We start from the raw sequence: 27,572 nt of genomic DNA, 5'->3' as shown, positions 1-27,572 counted from the left end.
AGGGCCCAAAAAAGAGCTGCAGCTCAGTGTTTTTTCTTGGTTGTTAATTAGCTTCATGGGTCTCTCTGTGAAAGAGATGTCCGTCATTCTTATTCAGTTAAAAGCTGTACAAATTACATCTATTTATTTTTTAATTATTCATGCATTTTTTTGTTACATTTTGTACTGATTCGAAAATAGAATCATCAATCCTTCCATCCATTACCTATACAGCTTGTCCTGTTCAGGGACCTAGGGGGCTAGAGCCAATCCGGGGTACACCCTGCACTGATTGCCTGTCAATCACAGGGCTGACACATATTATAAACTATGATGATCTGCATGCTGGTTATACCTCCTGCTCGTGTCATTCATGGCATGTGATGTGAAGATGTAGTTTATACTTTATGGTAACTGTGCGCAAAAATACGGGACAGATCGTGACAGCTATTAAGCCATCTGTGTCCTCCTGACTGCGCTGTATAATTAAAACCTCTGATTAACTTCATGTGGATCACTTGAACTGTGATAAACTGCTCCTGGATCATATCTCCGACCCGCGCCGTCTCTCTCCATCGTCAGTTCGGGATCGTCCTGTAATTCTCTCTCTCAATGAATAAACACAGACACGATCTGTCTGTAGTTCCGTGCACGCTCCTCACTCATGCATAAAGTTTGTTACACATCTGGAGTGACATGAGAAATAAATAAAAAAACAATTTTAAAGAGACACAGCAGAGAAATGTTAAATCAGACAGGAATGAAAGGAGAGGTCTCCCCGTATCAAAGTGATCGTTGCCGTGGATACAGGGAGAGTAGGCGGTGCTTAATGTGACCCAGGACACATGTGCGTTCACACTACCGGACGTATGTGGATAAATGCGTCCCAGACCACCTCCGTATGTGGCCTGAGTGATCGGATCTTCATCCGTCCTGGGAGCGTTCACACCTGTAGTTAAGGCTGTCCACTTGTGATCCAAAAACCACATGTTGATACCAGGTCTGACGGGGTCATAGAGACAGACAACCTTTCACGCTCACACTCACACCTACGTGCAATTTAGAGTCACCAATTAACCTAACGAACATGTCTTTGGACTGTTCGAGGAAGCCGGAATACCCGGAGGAAACCCACGCATGCACGGGGAGAACATGCAAACTCTGGGAGGGTCAAAAACTGGCATCATCACCTGTGATTTCCTTTTAATATAGTCTATCTGAACACGTAAACCGCTCTGTCTTCCTCATGTGTTAGTATCACAGCTGGCAAATGAGGTCATCTCCTCATTTTGAACTGTCATGACATTTTGATGAATTAGGTGCCTATTTTCTCTCTTCATCTATTTTCCTCCTCCTCCGTCAGAAAAGCTCACACTGAAAACACATTGAGAACTGTTCAACTAAACAAAAGTCTCTTTATTCAGCTTTAATGGCAGTCTTATTATTATACAACAAATAGCTTACAGTAAGAGAAATATTCAGGACTGTCCAGTCTGACCTGTTAACCCGAAAAAATGTAAAGTGCAGAGTTAGTGTCTACTGGAGTCCTTCTATCAAAAGTAAAGGAATCCACACACAGCGAGAGTGTGAACTAAAGCTTAACACAGGAAAGGGGCTCTTTGACACAGTTGATGATGCATGTACATACAGTAGACCATGGGGATGATAAAGGTTAATTCTTCATTATAAAACAATGAATTCAGGAGCAAAATCCTCATTTAGAAGTTTAGAATGAACGTGAGTACATGGTTTCAGTCTTTACATATCAGTGCATTTCTGTGCAGATTCCAGTGCATCAAGGACAAAACAGCAGCCTCACAGTGTCACTGGCTTCCTTATGTTTGCTTTAACACATGGAAAAACTTAAAATATCATCACACAGGAGTTTTTCTTGAAACTGAAAATCAATTTTGCAAGATTTTCTGTGTAAAAAACTTTCTAGTGCTTAAACCAGACTTTTAATGTTTATCCAAGCCAGGTCTGATTTCAAGTCAGTATTTTAGTCATACACACCGATCAGCCATAACATTATGACCACCTGTCTCTTTTGCCACCAAAACAGCCCTGACTCCACTAGACCTCTGAAGGTGTGCTGAGGTATCTGGCACCAAGACGTTAGCAGCAGATCCTTTAAGCCCTGTTAGTCACGAGGTGCTGCCTCCATGGATCGGACATGTTTGTCCAGCACATCCCACAGATGCTCGATTGGATTGAGATCTGGGGAATTCGGAGGCCAAGTCAACACCTTGAACTTGTCGTGTTCCTCAAACCATTCCTGAAGCAGTGGTCCAGTTCTGATGCTCATGTGCCCATTGCAGGTGTTTTCAGCTGTGGACAGGGGTCAGCATGGGCACCCTGACTGGTCTGTGGCACCTTTCTATCAGAACCAGCATTTACTTTAACAGCAATTTGAGCTACTGTAGCTCTTCTGTTGGATCAGACCACACGGGCCAGCCTTCGCTCACTCCGTGCATCAATGAGCCTCGGCTGCCCATGAACCGGTCTTCCTTGGACTACTTTTGGTAGGTACTGACCACTGCAGACCAGGAACGACCCACAAGAGCTGCTTTAGGAGATGCTCTGACCCAGTCGTCTAGCCATTACAATTTGGCCCTTGTCAAAGTCGCTCACATCTTTACTCTTGCCCATTTTTCCTGCTTCCAACACATCAACTTTGAGGACAAACAATTGACTTGCTGCCACCCACTGATAGGGGCCATTGTAGCGAGATAATCAATGTTATTCACTCGACCTGTCAGTGGTCAGAACATTATGGCTGATCGGTGTATATTCTCTGTTAATCCTTAAGAGTCTCTGAATTACTTTACCAGTCAAACTGCTGACAATAAAACTAGCTATTGTCATAAACAATCTTGTGACAGAATGAGTTACAGCACTGCAGACACAGAAACCTAAACAGACACAGAGAGACACAAAAATTAAGTTGATGATTCTGCTGCAAAGAAATGATCAGTCTCATTAAATCCATTCAAACAGCACAACATTGGATGCATTCAGTGGTTGCAGCAACATTGGCATCTAAATCACAGTGTTGTTCCTACCCATAAATCACTACCATCTGCCTGTTACACCAGGACATGAGCTGTAAAGTGACCAGAAACCTTTCATTACATTGCAGATTTGTGAGATTTCAGAACAAATATGTTGAGCATTAAAGCAAAAAATATATATCTGTCTAGAGTAGATTAAGTGTACCTCAGGGAGGCTGATAGGAACTCTTTTATTAACATTAAACTATTTAAAAAATCTTCATTACTGAGAGGTTGAGCTGCCTAAACGTTGGCGGCCATAAATTCCTGTACGATCCTTTATTGCAGCTTTCTCTTCATAAACGTCACTCTTTCCTGCGTTCCCTTGTCGACCGGCTACTTGAACCTGTAATTTCTGACAGCTAAATGAAAGCTTCCTCAAAAGAACTCCTCTTACAGGGAGAGCAGCAGCAGCAGTTCAGTAGCAATTTAGGAAAGAAAAAGTTCAGCAAGCATGCGGTAAAAAGGGGGAAGCGTCTACGCTGGCTGCATCTCCATCTTTACACTTGTTGTGGCTACATTTGCGGCCTTCTGTGGGAGAGAACAGGGATCACGAAGAGTCTTCCAAAACGTGCCTGTGATGCTGTCCTTCTGCATGTTCCTTTAACGTCGTCACAGGAGCAACACAGCACCCTGAAAACATGGACGGTGGCAAACAAAGCTACTGCCATGGGCGTTGTGGTGTCGGGTTGGGGTTGGGGTAGATAGGAGCCGGTGTCGGGTGGGTGTAGGCCGGCACAGCTGTGTTGGGGTTGGGCGGGTACGTAGGGGTGGGATACTGCCCCATCATGTGAGGCTGGCCGTGGGCTGTCGCGTGCGCAGGCGTGGAGGCAGTGGAGGCGGAGGTAGGGACGTGCATGTAGAAGGGGGCGGATGGAGCAGAAGGGACGGAGGGCGCTGTAGGAGTCGGGACCCTCTGCAGGACGACGTGTGGGTACAGCTGAGACTCAGAGCGGTAGAGTCCGGGCATGGAGGCCTTCAGCAAACTCTCCTGACTCCTGGAGGAAAGACAGAGAGAGAGGGCGAGAAATGAAGGGTGAGAGAAGAAGACCTTCATTTGTCAGTTTATGGTTAGTATTGTATTGTGCTAAATTCTTTATCATTATTTTTTTTAGAAATATAAAAACCTTTCTTTGGATTAAGTTATGGAACACTGACAGTGTGTTTAGTAGGGACACAGCACTTCAGCATTACAGCAGTTGTGTGCCTGGTGCGCATTTACTCAACCTGCAGTTTGTCATACTGTTTGGAAAATAACAAAACATAAAAGGTAACATCAGAAGAAGAGCATGTTGGCTCGAAACGTCCCTACTTTGTGCTAAATAAAACCCTTTATGGGAGCTTCCTGGTGTGCGGATCTTGTTATTATTTTTTGATATACTTGATTGTTTTGGATCCAGCACCCACTAAGGGATGTGCTTGTCTGTATTTGATTTTTCATGTCTTGTGTTTCCCATGTTTCCCAAATGTGTTTCACCTGCAAACTATCTGTTGTCTTTTTTGTGAGTGCCAGTTTACCTCTGGTATCCTCTGTTCTCATATCCGCTGAGTCCTGCGGTCAGGTAGAGGGGGCTATCAGGAGCCAGGCGGGGGTTCATCCTCTGTGAGAGGTGGAAGATCTTGGGAGGAGGGAAAGCTTCCCACTCACCCTCTTCTCTCTCCAGCCAGCACTCGCTGCGCCGGGTGGTGCGTTTCTCCCTGCGCCTGAGGAGGAGAATTCTTTATCAGCTCAGTGGTCCTCATATAGCCGGGAGAGAGTCAGAGAACAGTGGTTTCAATCTCTCCAGTCCTACCTGCTGCGTCCCTCCTTTTTGGCTCGGTCCCGACTGGATCTTTCCTGCAGGCAGCAGATGAGGAAGGACAGGGACATGGCGAGGATGACGATGCCACTGACCACTGAAGCCAACACGGCCACTCTCAGACCACGGTCCTCAGGTCTGGGGATCGCTGATGGAGGAAAGAACAGAGTTTCAGATTAGATTAGATTCCGGTTAATAATATCAGCAGAAAGAATAAAATGACTGTATGTATTCAATATTAGCCTGCAATATGTTTTCAACTTCAGCTGAGCAACCATAGACTGTATACAGGAAGTATAATGTAGCTTCTTGGTTTCAAAAGTGTGGCCAATGCAGAGCTTGCATTCTTTCTAATGGCCACTAGGGGGCAACTCCACTGGTGGCAAAAAGAAATCAGTTTGTATTGTTATGTGTTTCACTCACTTTGTCATTCATCCTTCCCTCTCATTTCTGAAGTTAAACTCTCTGCCAATGTGTGTTTCCCATGTGTGTGATTGTGCCTCATGCCTTAATTGTTCTCACCTGTGCCTGATTTGTCTCACCTGTGCTCTATTAGCCTCCCCTTTTAAATCTTTGACTGTTTCCTGGTCAGTTGATTTTCATACTAGTGCTGAACGTTTCAGCCTGTATCCCCAGTGTCTTTTGGACGTTTCTGCCATTTTCCCTGGATGTGTCTGCTTGCAATGGAATGCTTCCTGGTTTTACCTTTGACTTCTTCATCACAAGGTAAGTTTTTTTCCCCCCTCTTTGAGTAAGTTAGTTTTAAACAGCACCAGCTTCAAAATTTTCAGGTTTGGGTCCTCTACTCTGTGCAACTAGTCTAGTTAAAGCATGATGTTCATTTTGTAAATTATGGCCACACTATTATAGACGATAAAGAAGGGTATGCTTTAGTGGCTAGTTCTGAGTCAAAGACGAATAGCAATGTGTCTTGCTCCTCTTGTCAAAATATGGTCACTTCAGGCTGCACAACACCAAGATAGCGACAGCTGTAATGCCAAAATTGAGGCTTTAATACGCTCGTCCACAAACCAATGGGTGACCTCATGGTCTGTACATCTACTTCTTTGAGGAAGCTAAATATTTGATACTGTGATCCCTAAGACAAGTGAGTAAAGGCTCTGTCATATTTCCTCCCTTGGCGAGATGTTAAATTCACACGACGTTCACGTTTGAACTCTGACAGCAAAGGATAGAAATGCTCCCTGGGCGTAAAAAGGTGCCGTGAAAGTTCACCAGCGATGCTAGACACGCAAGCTGCAGGGACTTTTCACTCATAAGCAGGCGTGAAAGTCCTACCATTCACCATATTTGTACCGTGGCCATTTCCCTCTGGTATTATCCGCCTATGGTGGGAAGCTAAAATGCTGTTATAGTGTCGTACTGCTGTGTTCCAGGTCAATCAGACAAAACAATATCATTTCATCCCTTCATGATTGATTAGCAACTGAAAAAGATTAGGTTAGGCAATAGGTACGGTTAAGGAACAGCTAGCGTTAGCATTCAATCACTTCCTAGCTAACATTACTGTTTGAAAGCGTCCGTTAGCTAAATTCCTAGCTACCGGATGCTAATGTTAACTAGCTAATAATAATGTTAGCTAGATATTGGTAGAATGCTAACATTAGCCTATGTATGGAAGCTAAAATACTGTTATAATGTCATACTGCTGTGTTCCAGGTCTGCAAATAATATACACATAAGGAATCAGACAAAACATTATCATTTCATCCCTTCCTGATTGATGAGCAACTGAAAAAGACAATGAATACTAAAACTCTACAGGGACATTGCGCCATATTTCACGGTAAAACAACATATTTGATGAGGTTAGGTGATGGGTACGGTTAGAGAACAGCTAGCGTTAGCATTCAATCCTAGCTAACATTACTGTTTGAAAGTTTGGTAAATTCCTAGCTAACAGACGCTCATGTTAACTAGCTAATAGTAATGTTAGCTAGATATTGGTAGAATGCTAACATTAGCTGTTGTAACGTAGCTGTTGGTATCTAATAAGTTATCAAAAGTGTTGTTTTAAGCTGAATTATGGCCCAATGTACCTCTGAATTTTTAGTATCAGGTGTCTTTTCAGTTGCTGATCAATTAGAACAAGATTTGTAAGTTACCATTTGTTAATAGTTCTGCAAACCTGGAACACAGCAGTATGGTACTACAATATGTACAACCCTGAGCTTGCTGCAGAAGGCAATGCCCAACGTGTGAATAAGGTGAATTGTAATGAAGTAGTTAATGCTAATTGAAGGAGAAAATTAGAGTTGCCATTCTTACCTTCACACACAGGCAGGTAGTTGCTCCACTGCGCTTTCCCTTTCCTGACATTGCATTGTATTTTGTCGCTGCCCACCAGCTGGTACCCCTCTCTGCACCAGAAGGTCAACACGCTGCCGACTGACACGCCGGTGCCGCTCTCTACGTAGAAGGAACCCCGGCGTGGTGGCAGCACAGGGACACAGGACAGACCTGAGGAGAGAGGAGACAAAACGGAAGGTCATAAAATAGAAGACACACATAAGGACTAATGGTGGTTTGCCTTTTACTTCTACTAGACTGCATTTCATTTACTGGATTTTATTTATATCCATTTTAATCCATTTTGAGGGTTTAAACTCAACAAATCTGTCCCATAACCTCTTTCCTGTCTGCCTTTTTCTTCTTACCCTTTCTCCTCTCCACTTTCTTGTCAAACACAGACACTGCTCAGTGTCTGTTATCTTTGCTGGGAGCTGAGATTAGCAGTTACACCAGATAGATAGACACAGAGAGAGAGAGCGAGAAACAGAAAGCACTATTTTTATCTTCTTCACGCTACAATACGCAAATACCTCAGAGGGATCTCGTGATACAGCAGCTATTGTTAGATTATACTGCAGGGATTTTTGAGACCTACAGCGTCACTAACTGCTCCAATCACCCCACATTACTCTAATAGATCATACTCAAATAGAGAATATAATAAATGTGGGTTATTTCTGCACCATAGCACAATATGACCATATGATATCTGCAGGGGTTTAGGGATCAACGCTGATGACTCATACTGTACACACTTGGCCAGCTTAGTCCACTTTAAAGCTGCATTAATCGATGTCCTGAGACTGTCCGCACCATATGGTATAAAAAGATGGATGACATGACAGCTCCCTAAAAGTGAAGCCAAAACATCTCTATCATCCTCTGCTGACTGGCTGCAGTACAGGTCATAAAGCCCACCTCCTCCATGTTAACAGATGGGACATTTTGCCTTCACTTTTACGCAACAAAAGGAGGTGGAGACACGTCATCCAACTTTATAAACAGTGGTCTGCACCAAAAACAAGTTAGCATTAGTCAAATGTCCAACAACTTATTGTGGCCCATATTTACTGTAAAATTTGGTGTATAAGACGCACTTTTAATCCACTTTTTTCATCTGTAAAGTGGGCTGCGTTCTATATACCGGTGCGACCAATATACCAGTATGAAATGCAGAGAGAGGTATGTTGTTGTGCGATGGTATTTTACCCAGACGATGGCACTATAATCTAGCTAAAGTTGTCGGTTAAGTTTCGACGTCACACCTCCGCATTAAACTGTTTCCGGGTCCAAGTCACTACAACGTCTCATATTTACAATATCCTGCGGTGCTGTTTTCCTCTCTGTTTTAAGTGAACTTGATTGTTTCTAATGCTTCGTCACGGACATGCACCATCATGATCGCCATTTCAACCGCCACCCTCATGACAATCAATGTAACCGTAGGCTGCCAGGTACCACTACAGTGGTACTAGCAGGATTGCAAACTCGGCATGGCGAAAACAGATGGTAGGCTGTAATTTGTGTGTTTTAAATGAAAATAAATTGATATAGATAGCTATAGCTATAGAACACCCTTTTCCCTCTGGGATACCCCCAAAAACCGACTGCGTCTTATATTCTGGTGGGACTTATATTCCGGATTTTACGATAAGTTTATAGTTGGTTGGGGACCTCTTGCAGCCATCATAAGTCATGTGACATAGTATGAAGACTGACAAAGTGCGTGTGGGGTGGCGTCACCCAGGAGAAAGTAGTTCCATGTGAAATCAAAAACCAGCACTGGCGTCTTTTAGGTTATTTCTGTAAGTAAAGTCAGGTACCTAAGGTCAAGTGCACAGTCATGTACTTAATTCACATAAGTAACAAACATTTACACAATTAAAGGACTTGTAAGTCCAATATTTTAATCCTTTTAGCTCTGATTTGGTTCCCACCAGGTCCTAAGGGAAATATCTGGCTCTTTTGCAACTGTTCACCAGTTCACCACCAACTCTGTTACTACGCTAGTTTTTTTCTCATGTCTCTTATTTGATATTTCCTCGCTCGAACCGGAAACTGGGACCGCCATATTGAGGACCGTCTGCTCAATATGACAATAGCCGCTGCTCGGAGGAGCGAGGAGGGAATTCAGACGAATGATAAACGAGGATACACAAAAGTCTTTTACTGGCTGACATTTCCCTGTTAACTTTTATTACGGATGAATGAATTCAGAGGGAGCAGGAGAGTCTCTCTGTCAGCAGGTAACACTTTTTATTCAGTCACGTGTGAGACTGATCATCAATAGTTCATGAACAGACAGTATTTGGGTTCATCTAATAATGAATTCAGATCAGATTGTCAGTAATCAAAATGTAAATAATGAAGAAATAATATAAAGGCATAGTGCCAGTAAGAAATGTCCGTATGGCTCTGAGCAGCAGGAGCACAGATTGTAGCTGGTTCTTCATGTGCAGGTGTTTGTTAAACAGGTAACAGTATGAGGGGGGGAAACACAGTACAGTGCACATGTGTGCAGACACAAGCAGCTGTTAAAGCAGACTGACAGCTGATCCAGCGGTGATCAGACGTTGTCATGCACGTGGCGCTTCATCGGAAAAGGAATAAAAAACATTCCCTCGTTTCCTCTCTCCTCTCTTGGTTTCCTCGCCTCTCTCCATGCATCTCTGGTAGGAGGGACTAAGACGCAAGTGAAAGACGCCAGTGAAGGAAGCATGGATGCAATTTAAGAGACATGAGAGGCAGCCAGTGTGTTATCAGAACTTGCTTGAAAACAGCTGTGTACTGTAGCAGGAGAGCGTGTTGGTGAGAGGTGTAAGGACTGAACCAAAGCAGTAAAGGTGGGACTCGCAAAACCCAAACGCTGAGCTGAAAGAAGCTACAATGGGCATACAGCTGCAGAGTCCGGTGAGAAATCTCGTGTTTGTCATGAAGAGAAAGAACCTACTCATTAAATGTTTCTATAATTAATATAAAACAAGATTATGCTGATTTAAAGGGGCTCTTAATTTGAAAAGCAAATTAAAGCATGACTTTGGGATTGCTTGTATGATGCTTTAATGAGTAGCAGCCAGAAGGGCATGTGATGCTGCAGTTTGCTTTGCTGTGTCAGTATTAGTGTAATCTTTGTGTGTGTGTGTGTGTGTATGAGAGAGAGAGAGAGGGAGAGAGAGAGAGATGTCATCCCCCTGTAAGACCCTGTGAACATGCAAGCTGCTCTCTGCTGATTAGGAGCGACAGATGGGAGGATTTCTGCAGCCGTAGACATAGAGAGAGGAGAGGATCCCGTGATCCTGTGTGAAGATGACAGCATCCCCTCCCTCCCTCTCTCTCTCACACACACACTCACTCACACATACACAAATATATACACATCAGGGCACACACACCAGACACGTGCATAATGGGTACAGTGCAGGGAAACAAGGACAAGCTGACTCTGTTCTTTAAAGGGGAAACTAAAAGCCATTCTGTTTCCCCAAAGAGACCTTTTACAGATGCTATTACTCTGTGTGTGTGTGTGTGTGTGTGTGTGTGTGTGTGTGTGTGTGTGTGTGTGTGTGTGTGTGTGTGTGTGTGTGTGTGTGTGGTGAGCAGCACCTTAGAAAAACCTGAAAGAAAAGGCTGAAGCATCTGGAGATCCAGATGTTTTCGTGGCTGAAAGCTGCAAAAGAATCCATCCAAACTTGTCTCTCAGAACAGCCGTTATTTCTCCTCACGTTATGGCCTTGATTGACATTCGTCTAAGAATACTACAATGATATCACTTTTATTTGTCCTATTTTTACCACAACCTCTACCCAAAAAAGGTTGTTTTTGTTTTGCAGACATTTAGAAACCCAAATCCAAATCTTGAAAATGTCACAAATATCATATAATACAATGTGTAAGTGCAGGCCTGCATGTTCCTTTGACTGTTGTTTGGTGTTGACATGATCTATTTAAATTATTAAAAGGTGCGCTTTTCAGACAAGCTGCAGTCAAAACCAACTCATCTTTTAAAGGATGTTGTTTTTGCCACACTGCTAATTAAAATGTGACTTTAAGATTGGACACAGAAGACACCAGGCTCCTGTCCTTGTTTTCAGTGCAGCGAAAAAGATACGGTCATGTTATTTGTGTTTGAGCGATGCAAATCTCTCGGTGGAAGAAGAGTTGGAATTTGCATTTGAATAAAAGCCGTACAATGTTGTTTAATTAAAATGAGGTGGCTTTTATTATCATCATGATTTTATCTGGTGAGTCTATCAGAGCTCATTTCAGCATCAGGATGATGTTCTCATATTAAGAGATTTCCCATCCACATGGGGATACTGATAATTAGATAGGGTAAATTCATTGTGTTCTATAGCTGAGTTTGTTATATATTTAGTACTTTTGGACTTAATTTGTAAACCAAAGTCTAAACGGTCTGTTATTTAATGAGCAGTAGTGTGTGGAGTTAAGTATCCACGCTAACAGGCTGTTAAAGTCCAACTGACATAAAATGTAGTCATCCCTTTTAGTCTTAAAATTTAATGTCAACATGATTTTTTAAAGAAAAAAAATCTTTGGGGAACAGAAATGCTCTGCACCTTATTGAGCTGTAGGGGCCTGTCTGTGTTTTAATGACCCTGTTTACACCTGAATGCGTAGCAATCAGGTTATAAGTGCTGTTCTCTTGTTATCCGATCACCCGAGACGATTTTAAAACCAAGTGTGAACAGGGTCGTAGAAGACACGCTTGCACCCTAGCTAAACAAACGAGCAGACAGCATGTTGTTAGTCATATTAATGATTAAGTATAACAGAAGAATCTTAATGTGCAGTAGGTGAGCAGCTAATTAGCCTGCAAACTAACGTTAGCAGTGCACTTATCCTCTTTGAATGTCAGTTAGGCCACTTTTTTAACAAGGACAACACAGGAAAAGTTATTTACAGAGCAGATGTGTCGAGGACAAAAAAAGTGTTTGATTTAAGCTGGACTCAGAATGTCACACTATTTGTTTATTAAGATATTATGGCGAACATGCTTGCAAGACTATCAGACTTGGAGCAAAATCTGCTCTCATTTTGAGTCTTAGGGCCTGTGTCCATCAATGGGGCTTTTTGCGCTCGCAGCGACGCTACAACAAAAAAGGGCAGTGTGGTGCGCCTCGCGTTTTACAGCCTGCAAAATGCGCTCTGGCTGATCAGGCCCTTAATGGTCACTACAATGAGAAGTGGAGGTGCTGCCAGACAACTTTCGTAACCTAGCAACAGTAAGCACCGCTGAGAAGCGCTCTGAAATTAAGGCTGTGGGCGCTGCCAGTGCAAAAAAACACTGTTAGTGGACGCAGGCCCTTATTTGTGGCCACCTGAAGTCCAATATTCACTCTCCTTTTACCTCTGTTTTGGTCTCCACCAGCTCCTGATAATATTATCTTGCTCTTAGGGGCTAAATGCTCCACTATGTTGACCAGCTAGCTTATAACTATGTCAATTTTTTGTTTGTAGGCTGGGAAAGTACTTTGGCTTAATTAACTTTTCATTGAAAAGAGCTCCCTGCTGTTTTGATGGGCCAAAATGAAGCGAAAGATAGTTACAGTTGGATGATAATGCTGTGATTTTGTAGCTACCACACATTTAAATTTAATCTTGTAGTATGACAGCTTCTTAGCTAGCTAACTCTTGTTAACACACCATTATCACATAAGCTCATACATGTAGTGTACATGTTCAATGTGTGTTGTGGGAACAACTCAGACTTAAATCTGGGACGCACCTCCTAAGCTTCCTCACACACAAAGACGCACACGAGCTGCCAGAGGAAAAGCCTTTACCTCCATAAAGGCAGATAAAATATTGAACATATTACGTGACAGTGTGTTTTAAGATTCAAGGAGAGGTGTTTTTTTTTCTCCTCGCTGTTGCTACGCCGCAGCAGGAAACTCGTCCTCATCCTTACAAAACCCAGAGACAATTAAGTAACACCCGCCTCCCTGCCAGTCGACACACATTGTAAAAAGAGGAACAACGGTGCCAGTGTGGAGCGAACAAACAGGACACCCCCAGTGGAGCCCAACATCAATAAAAAACAGAATTATTGCCGAAAAGATTGGAAAAGTGTGTTGGTTTGAGTGTGTTGTTGATTATTTTTTACTTTATAATGTTTGCAAGTACAGTTGTGTGTGTGTGTGTGTGTGGGTGTGGGTGTGTGTGTGTGTGGAATCTGTCCTGATGTCCAGAGAGGGCATTACATTAGCTGTGTGTGTTTTTATGTGCTTGTTGACTGTGCGCTTTATTTGCTCATTCCTGCTGATTCGGCCCCATTCAGAACGCTTCTCTGTCAACGTGGAAACAGTTGGTTGCCAATCAAACCCTTCAGCGTCCAACGGGGTGTTTGTACACTTCTGGACAACCAAACCTGGCAACCTGATACCACCACCCAAACATCCACTCTGCTGTATTCTTCCCTCAAACCCTCCCACTCGTCTCTGTCAGGGAAGCACTCGGAACAGTTTGTGATTAAATAAAGATTAGGCTTTCTGCATTAAAGATTCAAACACATTCACATGAACAGAATGAATGAACAGGACAAACACACACTCGCTGGATGCGCCCATAGCATGCACCTATATAAAGACATACTGTAGATAACACAAGGCATCCATGCCATGCAAACTCACAGCATTTTTCTACTAGTATTCTCACAAGGACCTGTACTTGTCAGCTTTCTGAACCTCACATTTAAAATCCAAATTTATCATTACATCTTGAATGTGTCGCCTTAATCTAGCAGATCCAGGAAGTAGGCTGCAAGCAAAAAAAAATCCCTTAACAAAATGGTCCATTGATTTAGTATTCGCCTTCAATAAAGCCAGAGGACAGATTAGCCAAAAATGGTCCAAATCTGAGAGCATTAGAGGCTGAGATATCCCGGCCTCCACTCCTAAGCTGTGTCCCAATCCATGGGCTGCAGCCCTCGAAGGAGGCAGTCCACAGAGGATGCTCCATTCATAGCCTGCGTACACCCTTAAAGCTGAACTGAAATGAGACGGTCTGGCCTACCCTTGCGTCACCAAATGCTGCTCCTGTCACCTAGCATAAGGTAGCTAGCGGGCTAACTAGCTAGCATAACTAACGTTGTGTAACTTAACCTCTTATTTTAAAGATTATTTGTTTCAAGGGCCCTTTCGTTTTCTTAAACATGTGTAACACTTGCTATTCAATTGAGTTGAAACCAAAAACATTTACATTTTAAAGAGTATTCCTCTGCCGTTTAAAAGTCCATCATTTCAACTGAATTAGCGTGCAATGCATCTCGGGATACGATGGGCTGCGAAGGATGCATCCGCATCTGAAGGAGCCTTCGAATTAGGACAGCCTTCGACGCGCTTCTGTGACGCAATCAGCCTTCAAATACGGCCTTCGAAGGATGCAGCCCCTGGATTGAAACACAGCTCTAGTGTGGGTAAAGCTTCACTTGATCACACTGGAGATTACATTTCCCATAATGCAACTCCACCTGCCAATTTTTTCTGGCTGTGGTATGGAACATTTGTAATACCCATGATAAGTAAACCATTCTTGGTGCCTACAATTGGTGGAGTGCCCATTTGAGTGCAGTAAAGGGTCATATTTAGACGTGTTTAACTTACAAAATACGTTAAAGATACTTTTGGCATGTTTGCTAATATGCTAAGCTCCAAGACGGACAGATCTCAACTTCTGCCCTTCCTTTTGCCCAGTTACAGCTGGGATAAACTCCAGTCCTCCGCAACCCTGAACAGGATAAGCGGTATAGATAATGGATGGATAGCTCTGTTTGGGTCTCCACCAACTCCTACGAGAAATATCTATTTTTTTAACCACAAAATACTTGACTATTTTTGCCAGTTAGTCGCTAACTTTGCCTTAATGTGTGGAGCTAGACGGGTAAAATACAGACAATGAATTATAGCTTTTAAACTGCAAAGCATGGAAGGTGTAAGCAGTGAGAATCAGTTGCTTGTCGAAAGTCCAGTACAATGTACTGAGAGCTTTATATAACATACAGTTGTTTGATTTATTGGTAAATTCAGCTTTAATGCAACAGTGCAGTTGACGTGCTAACTCTTCTTAGAGAACACATGACTTAAACAAATTCTTTATTAATATCAACCATAAAGTTTTCATCTGGAGGACTTTCATTGTCTGCTGTCAAAGGAGATTAAGTAACTCTGAAATGGAGACTGGGATAAGAAAAAAGGAACAAGCCCTGCAGCCTGATCAGAAAAAAGAAGACTCTCCTTCCTCTGTGCCTGGCTAGTTTTCCCTGGAAAAACAATGGTTAAAAATACATTTCATCTGAGTCAGCCTATACCAGTAACTAAAAGTCTGAGTTGAAGTTGATGAAGGATGGCGTTCTTGGCTGACGGCTGACTCGCTTCATCTCAGTCTCCCTTGTCTTCCTGCCTGATTCTTCTTCTTCTTCGGTGTTTTTCGGTCCCGCTGCTCCAGCTGCTCCAGTTTTATATGATCTGCCCTCCAACAAACATCAAGACTCTCTGTCCTCTCCGTCAGTGTATCTATTTCTGTGGCACCTCACCGATGCTCGGTATCACAACTGATTACCTAATCCCCCCAGGCTCTGGCTCTGCTTGCATCGTGTGTGTGCTCCTGTGCAAACCTCTGTCGTCTGAGCCATGCATTAGTGCTTGTTTCCAGTGAAGGCTGGAATGCTATAGAGTGACTTAAAGTGACATTTCTTATGTCACATTTCTTGGTTCAGACTATATATGCTGTCAGAGGTTAAGGCTTGAAGGTGATGGAGTTCACCTTTAACCAGGAGCTTTAACTGGATCTAATGAGGATAATCTGCCCAGTTATACACAGCAGGGAAGTTAGGGCTGAATTTGAGCTACCTACTGATAGAGTTATCGTCATGGACGTGCCAGGAGGTGTAACCTGGTCTGGAACCTTCAGGTTGACGTGCAGGCTTGGCTAAGTAAAAGTAATTTTGGCACAGAGTAAAACCAGCACATTGAAGCTGAAAGCCCGAGTTACACGACAAAGAGACAAGAGATCTTAAATTCCACCCTCTCTGCTCGCGTGTTCAGGCACAGTTGCTGTCACTTTGTTTTAAATTGAATGAGTCATTTTGATCTTTTTCTGGCACTCCAGGAAAAGTAGGAAATGAAATGAAAACTGCAGTACAGTACAACACAGGGTAACACAAACTAAATGACAAAGCAAGAGCTGTTCTTCGATAACATACCATTCATCTGACTTAAAGCAACATTATGCAAGAATTTTGTTTTAAATTGTGCAATTTAAGTGCAACTTACTCTCTCGCCAGACACTTAAAACCAAGTTTGAGATTTACACTCGTCCAGCGGAGATGCTCCGTCAAAGTTTTTGCCGGTCAGTACACATGACTTGTTAGCGAAAGTCTTAAAGAGCAGCTCCACTCGTGTTTTAAAATGCTCTGCTTGAAATAATAAATTGTTTTTTCTGCAAAATACATTTAATTCCCTTGTAAAAATCATCCCAAGGCATCTCCTCCTCCTCCCTCATTAAAGATTCCTGAATCTGCATAGTCCCCGCCCACTATGCAAATTTCCAACCGCCCCCTCCGTCACAAAAACAAAGCACATCCCTGCCATCACTTAGCCGCAACTTGTTGAATTTAGCTAGCTTGAAATCTCGTAATTAGTAGTAGTAACTTTAACGTTAGTAGTCAGTAGTGAGTTTGCAAAAATGACAATGACAGTTACACTCGCACATCCCCGAAATGGTTGCCATTGGTTACACATAATGATATGCATAGCGTCACCCTGTCCATTAACGGGATTGGCTCCTTAGGTTTGTGACGTCTCAAACCTGCCAATCTGAAAACGTGTTGTTCAGCCTGTCCTTGGTACACTGCAGTTTAAAAGCAGACATGGAGACGACTGCTGATGTTGTCCCTGATATGTCTTGTAGCACATGAGAAACACCACATGGAGATGTTTACAAGGTCAACACAACAACAGACTTTCACTAGAGGGGGTGTTTAATATTGTTTTGGACAATGGCACGGCTGGTTAGCTTGATAGTCTTTTTGTCCGCTGTTCTTTTAGGTCAACCGTGTAGAAGTAAAATAATCTTTCAGGTCCGACTCAGTGGCTGGTTCAGATTACTTTTATTCACTGAGCAGTGGAGAGTGATTTGATAGCAGGAAGGAAAAGGAATACACTCTGGTTCACATTCTCCTGACTGGACAATTGAAACTAAAAGTAAATGAATAGTGAATTAAACAAATGCAGAATTAGAGCCATAGTTTCTGTTTCTACAACCGTTTGCAATGGTGAATCTTGCTAGCATAACGTTAGCTTACAGCACTCCATAAACTGTGGAGCAGACAATAAATACCTCCCATTGCCAAGCTTTAGCTAAGGTCTTGTCCCTTGCTAGAGAAGTGAACAAAGTTTCCTTTGCATTTAGACCCTTTAGAAGGGAAATGACATTTTCAGGTATCAGTCTGACCCTCCGGTGTTACAAGCGTAGCTGAGTTTTTGGCTTAAAAACTTACAAGACATTTCTTTAGCAGGTGACCATGGTATAAGCGGGATAAGACCCATAATGTGTCCATTATCAGGTTTATTTGGATGTGGAAGAACCATCATCCACCATACACGTCATCCATCTCATTGGGCATCATTACTTACCTCTTTCCTGTTACACATCTCTGTGTTAAGAGTCGGGGGCCGTATTGGCAAGACAGATAATAACATATTCCCCACACTGAGGCGTAGCTTGTGGTTTAACAGTTTAGATTAGGCCTTTTGGACGTGTGTTTGTCTTGACTGCCAGTCCTCCTGCTCTTTAGTTATTCCCATCCCACTATAACCCTCAGGCCAGAGAGTAGGGCTCATTTAAGACTCTCCTCAGTGACTTTGTTCAGTAAGCGGGGGTAGTTTTAAGCCGTGGGAAGTTAATAATGAAGTTGAGTCACTGCCAGCAGCCATATTGGATTGACGGGCAGGAGACAAAAGGAACTCCTTGTCCGAGGCTTGCCAAGCCTGTAGGGCTCAGTAGTGACGATAGTGTGTGTCGATGACAGAAATACCCCTGGCACTGCATGTTTGCACATGTGTGTGTGCCCTTGCAGGATCTGTATGGGTGCACAGACATTATTAGTGTGTGTTGTGGACGTTTGCAGAAATCCAGACATTGCATAGGGTTTTAGAAAACTGCTTATACTGTCCCATAAAAACCTTTTAAAAATAATTATCATAAGTCCTGCACAGTATACAGAAGATGGCTTCGAGCATGGCTGCCAATGCACTCCTCCTCACATCAAATAGACAGAAGTAATTGGCTTCCAAATACACTGAAGTCTACCTACTACCAGTGACAGTGTGTATCTGTTAGCGTGTCATTAACAGGATTCCTGGCGCTACAAATAGCCTGGAATAGACAGAGGTAATTGGCTTTGCCTTGCAGGTAATCAGATTAAAGGCATTGTAATGTTTATATTTGCGGTTTAGGCGTTTGGCTGACGATCTTGTCTAAAGAGACTCCGAGTGAAGAATAAGCCGCTTATTCTCAACGTGAGGTAGATACTCAATCTAAAACTGATCATTGGCATTTGTTCTTTCAGAATAATTCTCCTCTTGGAACTGCAAGGACGTGGCTGCCGTTGCTGACTACTTGAGAGGGGCTTATTCCATTAGAATAGCTCCATAAATTATTTTTTTCATCCGTATAGTGAGTGATTTTTGACCATAAAAAGTTTAAGACAAAATCTTATAATAGAAAAAAGAATCCCTCTGAGAGCAATGATTCCCTGTAAACTCCCGCTGGGCCCGATTAAGAAGCAGACAGCCCGCTAGGTAACTAATATAGGGCCCTGTTTAGGGATTTATAGGAACAGCAGCTCTCACACACTCGGGCGAGGTTAATAGATTGTGTTACCGTGTTAAAGATAAGGCTTACGGCTTTTCTAAGGCTGAAATAACCGCTGCTCGTCAGCAGCCTGCCAGATTCTCAGCGGGAGGTCGACTTGGACAACAACTGCACTACTACAGCTTCTTCATCATCGACTGTTAAGTCTGTGACCAGGTAGTCTGGTAGGGATGGAAATAACAAAAAGAACAGCAGTGCCTAACTACTCATTTTTATTAACAGTGATGCACTGGGATTTCCACTTAGTGATTTATACCATTCCATGAATTTTGTTAAGCTCCAATTCTCTTTTTAAGCCTGCTTTATTTATAAGTCTGTGATGCTCAATCCCTTGTCTGCCTTATTTACTTTCTACTTTCCTACTATTTCTAATTCTTTTTAACCCCAATATTGGCTTTTCAGCTTGTTGTATACATGTTTCTATACCCATATTGTCATTTTAACTGCTGGATTTTAGCTACGTTGGTAACAAGGCTGAATGGCATTATGAGTGCAATACTTTGGTTCAGGCAGGAAAAGCTTGGGGCTGCAGTGGTTAGCGCTGTCGCTTCACAGCTAGAAGGTTCCAAGTTCCAACACTAGTTCAGACGTAGGGGGCCTTTCTGTGTGTTTGCATGTTCTCCCCGTGCATGCGTGGGTTCCCTCTGGGTCCCACAGTCCAAAGACATGCTCGGTAGGGTAAATTGCCATAGTTGTGAGTGTGAAAGGTTGTCTGTCTTTATGTGTCGGCCAGTCCAGGTTGTACCCCGCCTCTCGACCAGTGACAGCTAGGATAGGCTCCAGCCCCCCCGCAACCCTGAACCTCTTATCGGTTAGATAATGGATGGATGGATGGAGAAGCTTGATTTGAGCATGTTACCACACTGGTGGTAGAATTAAGCTCAAAGAACATCTCTGCCCACTGTCAGTCCAGCCTCACCTTGGCTGTAGACTCTTAGACTGCTTAAACATGATCAGCTCTAAAGACGCTTTGCACTGTCTGTGCCATTGTTTTCAATCAGGAGAGCAAGTCCCGCAATTACGTGAAGCCAATTACGTGCTTCCATTGGCATGAGACAACGCTTGAAATTGCCGCCAAACGCTTGTGCTCATTTTTTATTTTAACTCTGACAGATGTTGCCGCTGAGCTTTCAAAGCACAAACAATGAGAGCTGTTTATGTGAAGTGATGCACATGAAAGCAGGGAAGATATGGAAGCAAAACTCTGAGATACTCTGCATACGGTCTTCTCATATTTAAAATCATACTGTGGGGTGCTGGTTTAGCTCAGCGGCTAAACTGTGCATCCCACATACAGAGGTTACAGTCCTCCCTCGGCCCTTTGCCGCGTGCCATCCCCACTCTCTCTACCCCTGTTTCTGACACTATCCACTGTCCTCTGTGATTGGTTCTGGTGTTGTTTGGACACATGGACCTTTCTTGCACTTTTTCTTTGACGTATACCAGCGCTAAGCTTGGCTTCTGCAAGTAGCGCGGTGCAAAAGAGTGAAAATAGCCTCAAATTCTTGTTTAAAACTTGTAAATTCCACGTACAAAGGATGCATGAGTATTGAGAGTGCACTTCACTGTATACACTCCAATAAAGACGAATATATAAAATTAATTAGATTGATATGGACATGACACAAAACGGGAGATTAAAAGCTACTCAAACACTTCACACTAAAGAAAAAAAACAGGAAGAGAAAACAACAGATGTAAAGTGTATAAAAGCAGTTTGATGTAAAAGGAAGAGCATTTCAGGATGAGTTAATCAATAGCAGAACTCTAGATCAATTCACTTCCAGAAACAGCGGCGGCGAGGATACCTGGACGAGCTGCTTATTGAGTCAGGGTCTGTATCGATGGAGCCTGAAAGGTTTGAACAGGAGCTGCAGGGCTCTGTGCGCTAAACCTTCACACGCCTGCTTCACTGCGTGTATCGATTTTAAAACTGTGTCGAGTAAGCTGAAGATGCAGGAGACACTATGATTGTGAGGCACAATCTTTGCCGGCTGCAGTTGACCTCTGACCTCTCTGTGATATGAAATTGAACAAGCTTTTTAAACTGCTATTGATTAATACAAACACATTCACAGGAATTGGCTGAAACGAGATGTAGTTCATTTAGCTTTGCACCAGTAATGCTGCATTTACACTCTACAACACATGTTCTTAATCTACTGTTACAATGATTACCAGCCTCAGAAGTACCTTTACAATTACCAGGGAAGATTGTGGACAAGCTCAAGTAATTAACAATTTGATTAATAGATTTACTTCATAAACTGGATACATGTGTGAAAGTGACTTGACTGTTAGCTAAAAGTAATTAATTGGATGAAATAGAAAATTAAAAGTAAAGAAGACTTTAAAAAGATATTAAACTTAAAGCTTAATATAGAAGACTTTAAAGACTAAAGTCTGACCCCTTCCCCAGTCTGAAATCATCTTTCTCGATGATTATAAAATCATGCACAGACTTGGTATCTTGCTCCTGGTGGAGATTTAAAAGAAAGTTTTTAACAAAAGCATCTTTCAGCCACAGCTACCCTTGTGTGTGCAGGGGTCAGTGTTGGGTAACATTACTTTTAAAAGTAACTATCTACGTGACTGTGTTATCTCCTGAGAAAAGTTACCAACAATTAAAACCCCTTTACGACTCTTTACACATGGATTATATGGTCAGGACGGCGTGTAGCCTACTGTATGTCTACCTTTGAATGTATTGACTCTACCTTCACTGCACCGCCCATAATCTGTAACTCTGCAGCCTTTTAACAGGCATGACTGATGCAATTTAAAGCCCTTTTATTGTGCCAACAATCTGAAGGGGAACTGGGCAGAGGCATACAGCATTAGGCACAGCTGTGTCAATGACAACAATACAACACAGGCTTTTAGTCCCACCAACACTGGCAGTGGTCTGCGTGTGATTGAGGCTGCAGCATTAGCTGCCTTAGCATTACAAGCTAGCAGTTTGATAAAAAATGTCCTTCTTTCTTCCCTATTTCAAACTATAACTGATTCACCAGCGTTAACAGCTGTGTCCTTAAGGCTATATATTGAACAACTATCACGTCACATTCATTTCAGGTCCAGTGACAGCAGTAAGTGTGTGTGCAGTGGTTTGGACCTGCCTGTCACCTCCATGTTTACTATCCATCCGATTAGCTGCTTCCTGTTTGGTGCTGGTGAAAGTGCACATATTGGTTGTTGACACTGTTCACGTCATTTCTGACAAGTGTCCCAAATAGCACCACACGGTCGTTTCTCCTTTTGTTTTGGTCTTGTGCTGGTGATATGTTCATGTATGATTAGTGAATGTAGCTTCGCTGAGACCTTTGTATGGTCCATGTTTAAGTTGTCTCTCTCTTTGTTGTCTGTCTCTGAGCTAATCAGCTATTCCGCGGCTCCTGCTAACTGCTACATGCCACTAGCACTATTCGCCTACACCAGCCATGATACACATAAACTTCACAGTCTGCCAAGGCCTACTGATTATATTTAACATTTTAGGTTCCATGGCAACATCGACGTGAGAAGGATTGACTTTAGGTAGCTCCTCCTTACACCAAACGATTATGATGACAGGAGCACAGCTACTCCACCAAAACTCAGGATTTTAATCCTACGTAAATCGTGACAGTAATTTGGTGTAAGGACCGTATAAAAGTAGAGGATAAATGGCTTAAATAGTAAGCTAAAGTAACAGAGAAAGAGTTGAAATAAGCATATGAATAAATATAATGGATCATTGTTTAAAATGTCTGACCTCGGTACTAGAAGTATGCATGCAGCATTGTTATATCAGCCTTCTTTTCTGGAAAGCCATTTCCAGATTTGTCTTTGTTCAGTGGTTTTTATTTGTCTGCTTTGTGAATGTTCTGTGCTCGAAAGCTCTGCACGCACGGAAGCTTTCTATATTTAACTGGGTTTATTTTTTTTCGTCGCTTAAATGACAACTGAGACTGATTTTATATTAATGAAACTGAAGCTAAAATGTCCAAACATCAACAAAGTACCTCTGCTGCAATTTGTACATGAAGGAAAGAATTAAGTAAGCTTAATAAGTAAACAAAATGAGGAGCTTTTATCTGTTAATGCTTTTACTGTCACACACATGTTTGCACCACACACACACACGCACGCACACGCATGTTTTGGGAGGCTGATGTTAATCACACCTCCAGGATTTAGAGTTTTTGGACGCTCCCTCACATTAAAGCCCTGATGTGGCGTAATTCATGCATGTGGTGCGATGTGGCAAGCCAGCTGATCACCTTTCTGCGGGCTTTGTGTGTGTGTGAGTGTGTGTGTGTGTTATTAAAGTATAAAGTGCTTATTCCTGCTCTGTCAGACACGGAGCTGCCGTTATGAATCGAGCGACTGTGTTGTTTATTCTCTAAACCTTTAAGAAGATTGGTGTCGTTTGGGCCGAGTGCGTCCATTTCCTCTGTGTGTGTGTGTTGTGAGTGTATTAGGCACGTGAGGTTTGCATTTTGTCATCTGCTGTAGGCTATTCATGCATACACGTGAGGATATGGGCTCTGTGAGTGAGAAGGGGCGGGCGAGGGACATAAGAATAAATGGTTGAAAACTGAAGAGAGAGAGAGAGGCAGCGGGGGGAAATAAAAAGAAGAAAGAAGAAGCGATAGACACTGAGAGAAGAAAAAACAAAGAGTCGGAGGGAAAGTAATTAGTAGAAAAAGAAAGACAGATGTTGGAGAAAATAAACAGGGAGGAGAGAGAGAGACATATGGGCAGAAAAAGAAAGAGAGGGAGGGAGCGGAGGAGAAGAGAAAGGCTGCTCATGCTCCAGCGGAGGTGAAGTCATGCGAGCGGCGCTGCAGCTTTCTCTTCAGGCTGAGCAGCTCACGCCTGGACATAACGAACTGTCTTTAACTGCATCACCTGCCACCTCACACACCCATACACACTTAAACACACAAAAGTGCACTTTGCCTTGCATGCACTCACACTTGTACTCTCAGAAAAGCACACACAAACATAAATGCACACATGTAGAAACAGTCATGTTTGGACTCCTCCGTGTTCTTAAATGCTCTCCCTCTCTCGGTCATTTACAAGTGAACACTAGGGTCGTACCCGACTCAGATTTTTGTCAGATTTGTTTAATATAAAGCTTTTTTTGCAAATTTAATTTGCGTCAAAGTTGCTTCTAACTTTATCACTTAACTTGATAAATAAGCTAAGTCAGCTAATGTGCTAATGTAAGCGGCAGTTCAGCTCGCAGCCCCCGGAGTTGCACTGAAGAGCCTCAGAGGGGAAGTTATCTCTATTTAAAGATTCACACAGGACCAGACTCTGGTACAAGAAGTGTTCTGTTTTCTGTTTTCTGACTTCCTCGAATGCATCAGAGTTTAAAAGTAGTTTTCTTCTCTTGCGGACAGACCTGACAAAGCTTTTACTCATCTGCATCATGATGTTGTTATTTCTGGAAAAGGTAAGACCCGTTAATTAAAGTAAATCACGAGAAAATCTGTTTCTTTTTAAGTAAGCCAGAGTGCAGCCCTCCCTCAAATTCCACAGGATCCATCTCAGACGTGTTCAAGTGGAACGCGACCTCCGGAGAATCGATTGCGCCCATTCAAGTCAATGCTCGTGATTCCACAGCACGCACCGCAGTCCCTCCCCGGCGCATCCCAGAAGCGTCTCTCCGCTCTGCTCTGCTAAAGATACGCGCCGGGTCTATTTTTGACGGAGGCCGCTTCAAGCACGCATCAAGCTGAACAGAGCAGATCGTTCCAAACAGGAAGTGACACACGAGAACACTCCTGTGTAACTGAGACTCACCACAAACAGATGAGCGGGCGCTCCTCCGCAGGATGTAATGAACCAAGAAATTATGGCATTTAATATGCCGACATATCTGGAGGTGAGACTTTCCCTTACTTTGACTTAGTTACTAACTGAACATTAAACAATGCAGCGCACGCAATCGGAAGTCTTTGCCGGAAGTCATTTACCGCTAACTGTTGGCTACACCGGAAATACAGAGAAGTTGTCCATCGTTCCCAGAGGCATATATCCTCAACAGCTTATGGGTTCCGATATTGGATAGAAAGAGACATCTGTGGATCATTTGGCTCCCGATTAAAACCTTGTGAACGATAAAGAGTGAAGGAATCCTAGCCTAGAAACGAGCCAGCGTCAGCTCAGCTCAGAACCTGGCATAGGACGTAAGGCGCCTATGCCAGCCAGACAACAAAGAAGAAACATGGTTTGTTTTTTTGAGGAGGAGAAGACCTCTCGAATCATTGAACTACCCGGAAAAAAATCAAAGTGGAGAGATTGTCAGCTGACTCTGGATTTTCTTGACTGATGATTCAGGCAGTCGACTTTTGGGGGGGCAGCCCCAGAGAAACACAGATTCATGCACACATACGTGCATGCACGAGCTTATCAAACTTCAGGCTTGCTTGCAAGTAAACACACACTGATTCGGTGTTAAAGTGCACAGACACTTCAAGAAACGTTCATGCAAACACACACACATTGCAGCATGTCTCTATGAGTTTCGTAGGGAAGGTCAACAAGTCTTTTATAGTTTTCTGAAAACGTCTGCAGGGAATGTTGACAAAAAAAACAGTATGCAGGATTTTAGAGCGAGTAAGCTCCTCTTGGATAAAACTTGCTTACAAGCTTTCTGTGTCCGAGCAAACACTGAAATTCGAGGCACTTCTGTCACTTCCAAAGACGTCTTAGCTGCTTGTTTGTGTGTTTTCCTGTTGTGCTGCTTTCAGTTGTTTTGGGTACTGTTGGATTTTAGACTAAGGATTGGATTTAGGACGTAAAGGATCACAGAAGAAACAAGTTCATGGTACTGTAAAGACACACACGTATGAATGTGGAATCAGATTTGACACAACATGCATCTAATACTTTAAAGGACTTACATATAGCCAACGAGAAGCCTAATAACCAGTCTTGTGATTGTAAAGCAACTACTGGTGTTACACTTAAATGGAGTCAACATTTTCGGGTGTCAAACGTAGTCCCTGACCATGATGAGAGCTTTTCAGCTTGAGCAACAAATCTGCTCGACGCTGTGTCTCGAAAGCAGATCAGCGTTTAGATTTCCCAAACTTCCTCGAATGCATCAGATTTCAAAAGTTGTTTTCTTCTCCTCTTAAGGACAGACCTGACAAAGCTTGCATTTTTACTTTTTACTAATCTGCATCATGATGTTGTTTTGTTGTCAAGATTAACGACCTGTAAGTTGCAAGTCAAGTGCAAGAAAAACGTAGTCCCTGACCATGAATTTCCATTAACCATTTTTTTATCAGTGGCTTGGTCTACATATTGTTCGTTTACATTGAAGTTCACATGATCATATACTGTAGTTCATTGTTAGTTTCTGCAGAGTGTTCGTCTTATCGTCTCATCTCTTGTCACAGAGAAACTCTTTCACTGAGGTTTATCTTGCATCCAAAGGAACATCCACCAAACACTTCAATTCTATTTGGTTTCTTGAATTGATTCAACTTTAGGACTTCCCGGCATGCACCTTAAAACTTTTTGCACATCATGAAACCTCAGCCCGGAAAGTTAAAGCAGTAAAACAGGAAGAAGTCAGTGGTTAACTAACCTGTGTAGTTGCTGGTGGTTCTCTGAAGTGGCTTGTCTGTCTTGTCTTCTGTCTTTACTTCTGTCTGTGCTGCTGTGTGTACTTCTGTCGGTGCTTCCGTCTGTGCCTCCGTCGGCACCTGAGCTTCAGTCTGCAGGTCCGGCTGCAGCTGGATGCTCGTGCCGGGTGTCGTGTCCTCCGGCAGCGACGTGGCCGCGATGCTCTGCAGGTCCTCGGGGCTCAGAGAGGATCCTCTAACCAGGACCACGGCACAGAGCAGGGGGCACAGCAGCATCCATCGAGCGGTGGGTCCTGCTTTCGGAGACATGGGGTCAGGTGATGATGAAGAAGAGTTCTGTGAAAAGACGGAGGGATTCACAGCCTCATGGTCAGGTGCATGAGGTGGAAAGATCCTAGAGAGGAAAGTTTGCTGCTTCCTTTTCCTCTCCTCTCCTCTTCTCTTTCTTCTTCCTTAATCCTCTTGTGTTTCTTCTTATCTATCCTCACTCCCTTGGTGGAGAGAGGAAACCCCCCTCTATGTTGCCACTCATGATCCTGCAAGAAGGTACAGCAGAGACAAACAGGAAGTGAAGGTGTATGTTGTAGATCCAGCTGTAATCTGCCTGCTCTCCGCTCACTTGCTGTTGTTTTCTCTCCAGCCCTCTCCTCTCCTCTCCGTCCCTCGGCTCGTTCACTCGTGCTCTCACTGCTCGCTCTGCTGCTCTCTCTCTCTCTCTGATCTCCAGCTGGGCTGACTGAGCTCTTGCATAACAGTAACTCATTCGCTGAGCTGTGCTGAGCTGTAACTCATGCAGCCTTAAGTCCTGATATTCCTGGTTGCTGCTCTTTCCCTCTCTGCCCCTCTCATCATGTTTCTCTCTCACTCTGTACTTTCATTGCAGACACTGTAAACTGTCCTTCTAAGACATTAACTGTCAAAGTAAGTTCAAGAATTGGTCAGACAAAAAC

General features: G+C 43.1%; 1 protein-coding gene across 1 annotated transcript; it reads right to left on the bottom strand.

Moving 5' to 3' along the window:
* Positions 1-1,374: 1,374 nt before the first annotated feature.
* LOC138599843 (sushi domain-containing protein 3) lies at positions 1,375-26,898 on the bottom strand. The gene is made up of 5 exons (XM_069671598.1): positions 26,625-26,898; positions 7,118-7,309; positions 4,823-4,976; positions 4,548-4,733; positions 1,375-4,027 (listed from the first exon to the last, which is right to left on the bottom strand). The coding sequence occupies exons 1-5, from the start codon at positions 26,896-26,898 to the stop codon at positions 3,691-3,693; spliced, it is 1,143 nt and encodes a 380-aa protein (XP_069527699.1). The 3' UTR covers positions 1,375-3,690.
* Between the last annotated feature and the right edge of the window lie 674 nt (positions 26,899-27,572).

This window comes from Semicossyphus pulcher, unplaced genomic scaffold, assembly GCF_022749685.1.
Source record: "Semicossyphus pulcher isolate SPU_LCO1_2020_fin unplaced genomic scaffold, fSemPul1.0.p SCAF_20, whole genome shotgun sequence".
Lineage (NCBI taxonomy): Eukaryota > Metazoa > Chordata > Actinopteri > Labriformes > Labridae > Semicossyphus > Semicossyphus pulcher.
This window is presented reverse-complemented; position numbering and strand designations above follow the sequence as displayed.

Excerpts from the sequence above, each read along its gene's own strand:
- LOC138599843 (XM_069671598.1), bottom strand. The coding sequence starts at position 26,898 with ATGCTGCTGTGCCCCCTGCTCTGTGCCGTGGTCCTGGTTAGAGGATCC. Across the intron at positions 7,310-26,624 it reads AACCACCAGCAACTACACAG|GTCTGTCCTGTGTCCCTGTG; the intron begins GTTAGTTAACCA and ends CTCTCTCCTCAG. Across the intron at positions 4,028-4,547 it reads GAGAACAGAGGATACCAGAG|GAGTCAGGAGAGTTTGCTGA; the intron begins GTAAACTGGCAC and ends TCTTTCCTCCAG.